At 40.9% G+C, this 13,281-nt stretch overlaps 1 protein-coding gene across 1 annotated transcript in view; it reads left to right on the top strand.

Annotated features, from left to right (window-relative positions):
- The first annotated feature begins 1,302 nt into the window (after nt 1–1,302).
- Nucleotides 1,303–13,281, top strand: part of LOC140128513 (zinc metalloproteinase-disintegrin-like halysase) — a 44,143-nt gene continuing 32,164 nt past the window's right edge. The window contains exons 1-9 of the mRNA XM_072150211.1: nt 1,303–1,397; nt 4,152–4,234; nt 5,268–5,344; nt 6,225–6,303; nt 6,702–6,778; nt 8,011–8,233; nt 8,913–8,975; nt 9,713–9,784; nt 11,711–11,880. Of these exons, the coding sequence (XP_072006312.1) occupies nt 1,346–1,397; nt 4,152–4,234; nt 5,268–5,344; nt 6,225–6,303; nt 6,702–6,778; nt 8,011–8,233; nt 8,913–8,975; nt 9,713–9,784; nt 11,711–11,880 (896 nt within the window). The 5' untranslated portion in view covers nt 1,303–1,345. The remainder of the gene's footprint in view (nt 1,398–4,151; nt 4,235–5,267; nt 5,345–6,224; nt 6,304–6,701; nt 6,779–8,010; nt 8,234–8,912; nt 8,976–9,712; nt 9,785–11,710; nt 11,881–13,281) is intronic.

Raw genomic sequence — 13,281 nt, forward strand, 5'->3', positions numbered from 1 at the left:
ACATCAGTAAACTGGATGTCGATTTGAGTGGCCAGAGAGATTAGATCACTCGTCACGTGGTTCAGCAGTGCAATCTCAGCAGAAGATGCTTGGGCAGTTTCCTCAAAGACGGATCGGAATTCAGTGAGCAACGCAGTGAGTGTAGCCATGACTGGATCGTCCCTGTCCCAGAGGGGAATAGCCCATGCCAGGGCTTTCCCGGAAAGAAGACTGATCCAAAAGTCACCTTAGCCCGTTCTGTGGCGAACTGTGAAGGCATCAGTTCAGTATGTAGGGAGCACTGAGTAATGAAGCCCCTGCATAACTTGGCCTCACCGTCATATTTGGAGGGCATGGAAAGACGCAGCCTGAGCTCAGCAGTAGACGATGCAGCTGTAGTACCGGGTGGTATCGGAAGCACTGGACGCTGGTGCTGAGTATCCTTGATGTGTCCCTTACATAAGGGTCTTATGAATCGTGTCTTCTTCTTGCCACTTTTCCATAAATGGCAGGTTTGTGGAGAACACGACTATTAGTTGTCCTGAGAACAAATTCTCCCTCCTGAGCTATGGATCCCTGGGCCTCTTGGCTGCTTCACCTTGTCTGTGCTCCTAGTTTTGGAGTACGGCCATGTCTCAGTATATTAGCAGTTGTGCCATTCTTTTTCTGTTTATGAATAGAAGATTGAGTAGTTCCCTATAGTACATTTTGTCAAAACTTCATCCCTGAGCTGTTTGCTGTGTTAACTGGTTTTCATGATGCTGTTTGTTCATTAATGTTCTTTTACAAACCTCTGAGGCCTTAATATAACACGTGGAGTTATACTCATAATGAATGACATAGAGATGTACTATATTTTACAAATTATGTGACCTCTAAAGGCAAATAGACATGCCGGATCTTATTTATGGCTACAGTGACTGAATACATATGGACGCCATATCATTTTCTTTATACCTCACTGATACTTGAAATGTTGTGTTGCTCTATGACTTAAGATATTAGTAAAGTACAATTACGTTTTCTTGGCTGTAACATTTAAAAAAAAAGTTCAAAGAGTATGAATACTTTTGCAACCCATGGTAAATGGTAGTAATATATTACAATAATTTCAACCAGCGATATAGAAATGATGTGGTTATTACAAACAAGTTTCCTTAGAAAACAAAAGCCCAATATAAGACTTTTTTCTACCAGAGAAGCTTAAGATCACAGTACACGATGGTTTCTGCTATTTAACCTCCTTATATGGAGTTTGGAGGGTTGGGATACACTATATATTCTTAATCATTGATCTATTGGCACATGTAGATTGTTAATGCTTGCACAGACTTCCACTGTCACTAGCTCATCTGAGACAGTCTCAATGCTGAGAGCTGTTCTGCTCTTGGTTATGCTGTTGAGCAGCCAAAGTCTAGGTAAGTCCTTCTATTAGTAGACGTGTCCTATAAGGTAAATGTTTCTACTCTCCTGACTTGTGAGGATAAAACTAGTGAATGCTCAGTCATCTTCCTCTTCTTATTACACCATCGCAATATTTTATCTGTAAAAAGGACAATTATGGCCAATGACTTAGATTCATTCTTTCTTCAGAAACTTTTTGAAATAATGTTCTGGACCTTAAGGTGGTACTTATCTTTTTTTGGTTTCAAGGTCCAAGTAGAGTTATACTTGCACTTAGGCTTTGGGTTATGAGGGGATTTGAAAGTTTCCACTGCCCACATAAAGAGACAAATACTATAAGTGATACGTGATAGTTTGATCCGGATTCTTCATGTTGGCTTTCAGCACCAGATCAAATTATAAGCATTGGACAATACTGTACTGGTTAGGTTTTTTTTTTAAGAGAGACAACATTTTCGAAGAAATGTCTAGAGTCTTCTGCTGTCCACAGAGTCAGATCCACCAATTTGTATGTGATACGCCATTGGGGTGTGGTGGCAGGTACATCTCTGGTAGTACAACAAAAAGTTGTACGCCTAATATTATGGTAATCCATTGATGGAAAACTGATTAGTTAGTAAATTTTATAGACAGGAGTATAGTGATTTGTGAGACAGGCTTTTCTCTGCTCCTGATACTTAGTTCTTTGGGCCACATTTATCATTTTTGTGCGCCAAAGTGTAGTAGTTGCATGTAAATTCTGGCGCACTGATGCGCCAGAATTATCACAAGCTACAACCATCTGTGATAAGTTAATTTCCTGCCTCTTATTAATCACTTTACTTTAACACAGTTTAGGTGCAATTTTGGCACAGTTTCGACACAATGTAAGAATCGGGCACTCACATGTCATCCTGCTACAAGCTCCTCTCTGCTTCTCCCACATCCCAGAATGAAGATAACACTCACAGCAGCACCCAGGTGTGTGACACCCTGCACCCAGTTACCTCCTCAGCAGTGGCTTCGCCTGGAGGGGATCCTCTAGTGCTGATCTTCTGCTGCACCCCTGTAATTCTGGCCAGTATCCTCCTCAGACACCAGTGTGGTCATCCTGCTACACAGGGGAAACTTGTCTGTACCATCTGCAAACTTTTCTCTGAGCTGAGGATTTTGCAGAATGTTTTATAAATAGAAGGTGATGAACTGTAAATAGAGTCTGCAGCTCCTGTCTGCAGAGTATCTCATGTCTGTATTATCTGTTCTAGTGTTTGCAGAGTAGGTAATGTCTGTACTAGTGTCTGCAGTGTATGTAATATCTGTACTAGTGTCTGCAGTGTATGTAATGTCTGTACTAGTGTCTGCAGAGTATGTAATGTCTGTCCTAGTGTCTGCAGTGTATGGTATGTCTGTACTAGTGTCTGCAGTGTGTGTAATGTCTGTACTAGTGTCTGCAGTGTATGTTATGTCTCTACTAGTGTCTGCAGTGTATGTTATGTCTGTAATAGTGTCTGCATTGTATGTAATGTCTGTAATAGTGTCTGCAGTGTATGTACTGCCTGTACCAGTGTCTGCAGTGTATGTTATATCTGTACTAGTGTCTGCAGTGTCTGTAATGTCTGTACTAGTGTCTGCAGTGTCTGTAATGTCTGTACTAGTGTCTGCAGTGTATGTTATGTCTGTACTAGTGTCTGCAGTGTATGTAATGTCTTTCCTAGTGTCTGCAGTGTCTGTAATGTCTGTACTAGTGTCTGCAGTGTATGTTATGTCTGTACTAGTGTCTGCAGTGTATGTAATGTCTGTCCTAGTGTCTGCAGTGCATGGTATGTCTGTACTAGTGTCTGCAGTGTATTCAATGTCTGTCCTAGTGTCTGCAGTGTATGGTATATCTGTACTAGTGTCTGCAGTGTATGTAATGTCTGTACTAGTGTCTGCAGTGTCTGTAATGTCTGTACTAGTGTCTGCAGTGTGTGTAATGTCTGTACTAGTGTCTGCAGTGTATGTTATGTCTGTACTAGTGTCTGCAGTGTATGGTATGTCTGTACTAGTGTCTGCAGTGTATGGTATGTCTGTACTAGTGTCTGCAGTGTATGTAATGTCTGTACTAGTGTCTGCAGTGTATGGTATGTCTGTACTAGTGTCTGCAGTGTATGTAATGCCTGTACTAGTGTCTGCAGTGTATGTTATGTCTGTACTAGTGTCTGCAGTGTATGTAATGTCTGTACTAGTGTCTGCAGTGTATGTAATGTCTGTACTAGTGTCTGCAGTGTATGGTATGTCTGTACTAGTGTCTGCAGTGTATGTAATGTCTGTACTAGTGTCTGCAGTGTATGTAATGCCTGTACTAGTGTCTGCAGTGTATGTTATGTCTGGACTAGTGTCCGCAGTGTCTGTAATGTCTGTACTAGTGTCTGCAGTGTCTGGCTGAGCTCTGCTGCTGGGGATGAGCTGCTCTGCACAGGGGTCAGTGTTACTTCTCAGTTAACACCACCTTCAGGCTGGAGTGTTTTTGCGCCTGAATGAAAAGTCGCAAGTGATGAATATCATTAGGTGCAACAAAACATCTGGATTGGTAGGATAGATGAGGGAAACATGATTGTTTTTGCTGCGCGGCTAGTTTGGTGTTTAGTCACAAAAATAGCGCAAAAACAACAGAATAAAGGAGTGATACATGTAGCCCTTTGTTAAAGAAATCTACTACAAGCACAGAGAGAGTACAAAGCTGCAATATGGAAGCACAGCAAAGTTGTAAACATGTATGATACCAATATTCCTGTGGTCATTCCTTCCAGGCTTCAGTGACATACCAGAGGGGCAGAAATATGAGGTGGTCTTCCCTCGAAAACTTCATGTGCATCAAAAGAGAGACACACAGGTACAGCCCATCTATCTATCTATCTATCTATCTATCTTATCTATCTATCTATCTATCTATCTATCTATCTATCTATCTATCTATCTATCTCATATTAGTGGTAAATGTTGTCTGATGAGTTTTGCATTTATTTACAAAAAAAAGAAAAAATTATGAATTTTTTGAAAAATTTGCCATTTTCGACACTCAAAATCATTGTGATTTTTTGAAATGTCTGGATAATTTATTTTGATGTTCAGCGACTTACAAGTCGGATATAGATTTTCCGTATTTTCAGAACTGACTATTTTGGGGATAATTACTGTTTTGAATGAAATTTTAAATATTTAGCATTAAAACCACTCTACAATCAACCCATTTTCAAATCTGCACCCCTCAAACTATCAGAAACAACTTTTAGGAAGATTGTTAACCCCTTGAGCTATCTATCTATCTATCTATCTATCTATCTATCTATCTATCTATCTATCTCATATCTATCTGTCTATCAATCTATCTAACTAGGAGAGGCAGGGTCTTATAGCAGGCTTCTGCATGGATACCCCCCTTCCCAATTAAAAAAATAAATAAATAAATAAAAAATATATATATATATAAACAAACCTCATGATTATATACAATGTAAACAGCATGGGGCATGAAAATCTTTATCTACGAGACCAGTACGATTCCCACTCATATATATTATTTTCCATAAACCGCAACTTCTAGGATCGCGGGGGCACTCGTGCTCCGCTGTACGGCACGGTGCTCCCCCTGCACCTCTCCGGGCTCCTGGCTCTGCATCAGTACCCCTTAAAAGACAGAAGATCTACATTATCATATGGTCTATACAGTTTTTGTATCCTGTCACAGTAGCTTCTTAAACTATTTTAGTGCGTTTGAAAAATAAAAGTGTGCACTGTAACTGATTGCTATACACAACTAACATTTTCTTGTTAGTTTAGGTATCATCATATCCCGCAATTGTTTGGACTCCCATAACCCATTGTAATGTACTATGGATATGTGACTGTGTATCTTCTGTCAGCAGAGTGAATATCCGGATATGGTACAATATGGGCTAAAAGTGAATGGTAAACCCATGGTGCTTCATCTAGAAAAAACTGAGTGAGTATTGTAAAAATGTTTATTTAAAAGGACTTCTCTACTATTTCTTCTCTACAATTGCCAACCCTTAAGTGTGCGTTTAAGAGCTGAAGAGTATTTCCTTAGATTATTCAACTCTTCGAAGAGAATAGAGTTAAAAGTTATGTCACTAGACATTTTATAAGGCTTTGGTATCACCAGCTTTTTTTTAGACACTGCTTGAATAAGTAAGAAAGGAAGGGGAAGGAGAATCACACAAGGTCATATTTCTTTAATATTCAAAGTTCATTATTATCCTCTACACTTGTGGTTTACAAATTGTTGTTCGAAAGTTTAGTTCCTGTCCCATGTGATATGAGAAAAGTGTCAGATCATGGTATGATCAATGGTGGGACCTTTAGGCTACTTAGTGATTGCATGAACTGATGTCATTGAGTGTGAGCACTCCGTTTACTTCTACTCAGATGTGAACTGAGTGCTGGTCATGCATTCATTCCATCAATCTCTTCACATAAGACACTTGGGGAACTCGTTTGTACTTGATATGGGATAGGTAGGTTTAATTAATTTGTGGACCAAAACATTATATTGTAAGAGCCTTCACAACATAAAGGTAGCCATAAGAAACACACACATAGCAGTTACATCTAGGCCCTTGTTCCTGAGGTGTCTAACAGTCCCTATGCCACGTAACAAAATATACTAATATTATAAATGCCACATGGTCGGTGATGGTAATGGGATTTTCCAACTTTCCTCCTCTTTACCCCCATCCTAAATGCAAGCAATGGAATAAGATAAAAAACAAATGGAATAGTAGCAGGTATTCTCATTTAGAATTGGTCACATACGAGTTATAGTATAAGTTATCCTAAAAACAGGTTCATAATTCTTCTCATAGAGACTTAATATCTGACACGTACACAGAGACCCATTACCTGAAAGATGGATCCCCAGTTACCACCAGTCCTGACTTCAAGGTAATGTCTATGAAATCTGTTCCTATATGCAGTACGAGCATTAAAGAGCCTGAAGAGTGTCTGGGTGAGTTACCATTGGGAACACTAGGAGAACATACTGTTCCCTTATTTCCTGAAAGTGTAAAGAGGGACAGAAGTTGTGTTGCCCACTAAAATATTTTAAGGCCAACTTTATTGTGTGTATCACCAGTTTGAAGGGGCTGTGCTAACTTAGAAAGTTATCATTTTCTTACAGGTTTGTCTTGGACGTTTCTTGTAGTTTGGACTTGATGGATATGTGTCTTTTTCCAACCTTATACTATGATACTCGAAGTATAGGGGTAAAAAAGGGGATCAGTGAGGGTCAACCTCTATAAGTATGTAATACGGAGTGAATGATTTCTATTTCTCTCTGATAGGATCACTGCCTGTATCAGGGATATGTGAAGGATGACAAGGGGTCACAGGTCAGCCTGAGCGCGTGCAATGGATTAAGGTGAGATTATAATAACAACCTGGAGCTGGGAAGCAATGAGGCATCAGTTTCAATTTGGAGAATGTATTATAATCCCAGGTACCGTTCCCAATTTACCCATACGGAGAGAATGGGGACATATAGAGAGTGATTGCACAGGGACACACAACATTTGGATGGACAGTCTTCTAAAACTTGCTAAAACTTAAAAAGCAATAACTACCTAATGTAAGTGGGAGGTTCGAATTACGGATGAAAGGAATCTTAGATCACAGGTTGGGCGATAGACTAATCGGTCTTCCACTTACTTGATATATGACAAAATCAACATAATAGCAGGAACTGACCTGCTGGGACTATCAATAAAATATAAAAATCATCTGCATAAGCCAGGACCTTGACTTCTAAACAGTCTGTATGCACCCTGGCATAGGCAGACAGCTTGTCTACCTCCCCGAGCAATGGATCTAATGCTTAGATGAATAACAGCAGACAGTGGCAAGTACTGATATGTGACCTCTACAAACCAGAAACCTATTAAAAAGATTATTTAAAGGGCACCTACCACCACGATTCTACCTATAAAGGTAGATCGGGTGGTAGGTGGATGTAAGGGACGTGAGGAGAGCTCTTTTTAGAGCTAATCCTCACGTCCCCGCTAACTTTTAATAAACTTTATTCCCCTAACATGTAAATTTAGTTATGCGGCTACTGGGGCGTGGAGTAGCCAGGCACGAGGCTACACAGCGCGGCTACTCCACGCCCCAGTAGCCACGTTACTCCTCCTACCCAGTGTGTTCAGCGCGCGGCATCTGACAAGCCGGAGTTCTGCGCATGCGCAGTAGCTCCGGCCTCGGAGCTGTGGCTGCTCAGCTGCGTTCTGCGCATGCGCAGAACGCCAGCATGTCGGGCGAGGGCGCGCAGCTATGAGGAGCTGCGCGCCGAACACACAGGGTAGGAGGAGTAACGTGGCTACTGGGGCGTGGAGTAGCCGCGCTGTGTAGCCTCGTGCCGGCCACTCCACGCTCCAGTAGCCGCATAACTAAATTTACATGTTAGGGGAATAAAGTTTATTAAAAGTTAGCGGGGACGTGAGGATTAGCTCTAAAAAGAGCTCTCCTCACGTCCCTTACATCCACCTACCACCCGATCTACCTTTATAGGTAGAATCGTGGTGGTAGGTTCCCTTTAACCAAATTGAGGAGGTAGCATCATGACTTACTAATATGAAGGTCCTATAATATTTTTGTTAGTGGCATCATTACAACACAAGAAAATACATTCTTGATTCAGCCGCTGAAGATGTCAGAAACCGGAGCACATGCTGTTCACCAGTATCAAGCCCAGGAGATGCCAGAAAACTGTGACGTGGAAGACACAAGTGTAAATAAGACAATAAAGACCAAGATTGACTTCTCAAGACTGAGTTCGGAGGGGAGTGAAAAAACTATTTCATGTTCATCTACAATATCTATCTATCTATCTATCTATCTATCTATCTATCTATCTATCTATCTATCTATCTATCTATCTACATGTGCTCCAAAACATTTATTCACACAATGTAGAACAGCAATGTTTCAGCTGCCTATTGCAACCTTTCTTACTCTGGAGGTTGTGTCAAACCCACTTTTGGGAAAAAAAACAATGGGCCACATTCATCACAACTAGTGCAGTCTCAACTAGGTGCATTTTACCAGTGTAGTGTGCAGGGGGCGCCAGATTACTGAATACTGGTGCATATTCTGCATGAATCTGGCACCCTCTTCACTGCTTCGGCGGAGTGCACCAACTGTTTTTTGATGCACCTTTAACAGCATGTGACATGATTTCGTCGAGTCTCAGTAATAAATGTGGCGCATTGTCTGACTCTGCACCAGAATTTTGTGGCATGTCAAGCCAGGCACTTTATAAACACTTTATAAATACATGTACAAGCAGTTTGCACGTTCGATCAGTGCCCCTACTACATTTTGCTATGGGACCTATTGATCATGTGCAACAGTATTTCTATCACCACCCTATCATGGTTATTTCAATATACTGTACATCTAGGCAAATGAATGAAACAACCGCTGAAGGAAAACCTAGCACTGTGTGTACTATATCTCGATCTATATTAATATCCTAAAGTTACCCTGATTTCTCTTAATAGAAAGAAGCATTTCTGAAGTCAAAAAAATATATTGAACTCTATATTGTGGCAGATAATTCTATGGTAAGAGTATATATAATGTGTAAGATTATACACTTAGTTTCAATTAGATTCTGGTGGAATCAGATTTTTTTTCTCACCTAACCAATCGCAAGATGTTTAGATAGTTCAGTGAAGTTTGTTCAGTTTATCTGACTGACACATCGGGGCACATTTACTAAGGACCTTGCACCAGGTTTCTGTTGGACTTTGCACATTCTTTTAGGTGCAAACTGATTGCATAGGTATTTAAGAAGTGTCCGCTCCATATTTGTGTTGCACGAGACCCTTTTGTGGTGCCGCAGCACTAGTCTTCATCTGACACAAATTAGGCGGCGCTCCAGGACTCAGTCTGACCGTGCCGCAGATTTAACATGCCAAGTCCGACAGAATTATATTGCACGCCCTATATTAAAGATCTACCAAAAAAAAGTTGCTGCACTCTGTCGGAGCAGTGCAAGGGGTGCCAGATTCATGAAGAACCGGGGCCAGACATCATGAATCTGGCACCCCCTGCACACTAGTAAATGTACCCCAGTATGTCAATTGGAATATATACAGGGAATGTCCATTTCTGGAGCAATACATGCTGGGACCACTCACCTCACAGCTGGGAAAATAAGGGCACTAGTTACTCTAGAACATTGGGGGCCAGAGAAAACTACTGTAAAATCAGTGAATGGGCAAAAGGTTTTTTTTTTTATGGAAAAAATTAAAGGTTTGTGAAATGTTCAAATAATGAATTATCTTGCACCTTGCAGTACAACAAATATAAGAAGGCTACAGATGAAATCAGGAAACGGATGTTCAACATTGTGAATTTCGTTAACCAGGTGAGTCAATGGGGTCCTATCCATTGGATGTGCACAGATTGTGTAGTAACTTCTCAAAGAAGACGTCAAAATATGTTTTACTCTCTGTTGGAAATAAATCATCAAAATAAAGTGCAAAGTGAAATAATAGATAATATAGATTGTATATAACCTTTATTCTATATAGTTAAGTATCCTGGGGTTAAAAGTGGTAGGACTGAAATGTGTGAGATAAAAATAATTGGGTAGGTTTTACAGACAAAGAGGAGAAGGACCTGGGAACCAGGGTTAATAATAATAGCAAGAGACCTTTCATTCTATGCATTCCGCCCCTAGTCAACCCTTTCCTCATTCACTACCATCATGGAATGACTGTCATTACATTCAAGGGAAGGCTTATCCCATAGGGCACATTTACTTAGGACTTTGCGCCAGGTTTCTGTCAGACTTTACATGTTCTTTTATTTGCAAACTGCACGCACATGTATTTAAGAAGTGTCCAGGGCTCAGTTGGACCCCGCACCAGATGTCTGACAGAAATGTGTCACAGGTGCACCAAAAAAAAAAGTGCTGCTCTCTGTCGGAGCAGTGCAGGGGGCACCAGATTCATGAAGAACAAATCCTGAATCTGCCCCCCCCCCCCCTGCACTCTACGCAGGCAAACTGTGCATAGTACAGACTGCACTGTTCTTAGTAAATGTGGCGCTATGTGTTGTGTTTTATTATGGCATCATGTTGTTGCCTAGTGAAGCCCTGTATATAACTATCTGATGGTTCACTGGAGCTAAAATCCTGATGACATTTCATTTCAAGCAAAAGTTAAAGGGGTTTTTTGGTACCCCTTTATTTTTTTAAACTGATGAGGACTTGTTATCCTAGTTCAAACTAAATGGGGGGGGGGGGATTTATTAAATTTGTCGCAACCTCGACAGTCGGCATCTACGGAAAGCATAGCCCGATGCAATAAGGTAAAGCACAGCTGTAAGCAATTTATGCACAGACGGAACTAATCAGTTGGGCGACATAAAAATTGCAACACAAATGAGGTGAGTGCCAAAATCTTACATGGGCTGCGTCTGTTTTTCTTTTGAGTTCAGGCTATTTTTTTCCTGGTCTGTTCTGCGGCAAAAATTGCGCCTAAAAAAAGCCGACATGTGGCGGATGATGTGGAAAATATAAACCACGCCCACTTGCGCAAAAAAAAAAAGACGGACAAGCCGCGATAGCCGCAAACATCCGTTCTTTCTGGCATTATAAATGATCCGCAACACTTTTGCACCAAAAAAAAAGTTCCCGACACTTTTTGGGCGCATATATGATAATACATCTGCCCAATGTCTGCCAATCTTTAAATCCTTTCTTAAAAATGTTTTTATATATTTAGCTGTAGAAATGACCCTCTTTCACTCACCTTTCTCCACGCTTCCTTTCAGCCGATTGGAAATCTGTCACCGCCAGTCTCTGTTTGTATAGAGAGACTGGCCGTGTCTGCTACAGCCGGAAACCTCTGCTGTAGCAGCCGCATGGCTGCGGTTGGGCCAGCACCAGAGGAGGGCAGCATAAGAGGTTTAATTTTTTTTATTTGTGTACAGGACGTACAAGATAGGGTCCATAGGTTTGTTCTTAAGTTGAATTTGTATGCAAGTCAAAACTGTATATTTTATAATTGTAGTCTTAGACCTTTTTTTTTTTTTTTGCCCAGTGACAATTGGAGTTTCAGATTATCAATAAACCTTTATTACAGATACTTAACAGTTGATTATTGTAATCTAGGACTATAGTAAAGCATCTTGAGAGATTCACCAGGGGTCACAGTGGGCGGAGGGGTCCCTCTTTAACTAGGGGTCATCTGTAAGTAGGGGACCGTCTGTACAACCCCTTTAATACTTAACAACAATATAGGGAAATATTTTGCACATTAACTATTATATTTAACCTCATTTTTAGGTGTATAAACCCCTCAATATATTTGTGGCTTTAACCGGAGTGGAAATATGGAGCAATGGAGACCTGATTGAAGTGAACCGCTCTGCTAAATCCAATCTGAATCGCTTTTCTAGCTGGAGGAACAAAGATTTGCTTAAGCGAAAACCTAACGACAACGCTCAGCTACTGACGTGAGTGAGGAATAGCCAATGTGTAGGGTTGTTTAAACTTGTTTATTTACATTATTCCATAGTTAGTATGATTGGAAAAAGAAAAATGTTCAACCAAGAAAGACAAGAGATGTAAAGGAAAAACACAATTCTATATCATCAGAGTTTAGGAACATGTCACTTCCCTTCTTAATAAAGCTATTTTCATTCTGAAACACTTACTGTATACTATCAAGCTGGCTACAGAGTATCTCACCTAAGTGTCTGCTTACTGAAAGATGCGTGGGAAGGAGGAAGGGCCGATTCTAGCAATTTTGCTGCCTGAGTCGGAAATGAAATATTATATTCCCCCCATCAAGTTTATTTATATACAGAGCCCCCCCCCCCCCCCAGTATAAACGGTATCCAACCCCCATATGTATACATAGATCCCCCTCAGTTTCATTAATATTTGGCTAGCAAAAATAATAAATATACCGCTGCTCCCTGGAGAGACTCAGGTGATGTGACGTCATCACACACCACCTGTGTCCCAGTATAGAATGAAGCGACGCAGGCAACCGAATAGACGCTGTGTTGCTCCGCATACGAATCACACCTGTGTCTTAAAGAGACAGGTATGTTTGATTTACATAGTGGACGTCAGCAACGGTCACCCAAATCGCCCAAATTTTGCCGCCCTCCAAAGGGCTCTGCATTCTGCCGCCTGAAGCGAGATTTTTATCTCCCCTTATGGCAGATGCAGCCCTGGAAATTATGATGCTGGATGATAAATCTGACATAGTCAAAGACGGACTTGTTGTACTTTGCATCTCCTATTAGTTTGCTTAGCTCACACCAGAAAGGTTCTCATGAAATTCAGGTGCATTAGTATTAATGTGACCCAAAGACCTTTTCCTGTTAAAAAGCTCCTCCACCTGCATACAATTTAACATTCCATACAATGTTTGCGAAGGAGGGAAAACATTCCAATGGGGTGATATATAGCCTTTGTTTTTATGGATTTAAAGGAAATCTACCTTTAAAATCCATTATGATAAACAAGGGACACTTACTCATAGATCCAGGGAGCTGATCCTTACTGTGGTAATCTTATATTTGTTATCTACGGCCAACTTCCATCTAAAATCCTAGCTCCTGGGGATGCTACCAGCCCCCCATGCTGCAGCTTCACAGGCTATTACACTGTCTCACTGCCCCCTTCTGCTTACTTTGCACTTCCTTCCTCCTTTCACTGCAGCAAAGGAGGTTTCAGCACACAGGGAGAGAGGGGAAGTGTTCCTTGCACATTGTAACAGCCTATGAATCTGCAGCAAAAAGGGGCTCTATTTACACCCCCCCCCCCTCAGTGTCCTTCAGGCTCTATTAGCATAATTTTAAAGTTGATTTTAGAGGAGAGAAGGTCATTGATAACTGTGGCAA

Source organism: Engystomops pustulosus, chromosome 4, assembly GCF_040894005.1.
Source record: "Engystomops pustulosus chromosome 4, aEngPut4.maternal, whole genome shotgun sequence".
NCBI classification, from domain to species: Eukaryota; Metazoa; Chordata; class Amphibia; order Anura; family Leptodactylidae; genus Engystomops; species Engystomops pustulosus.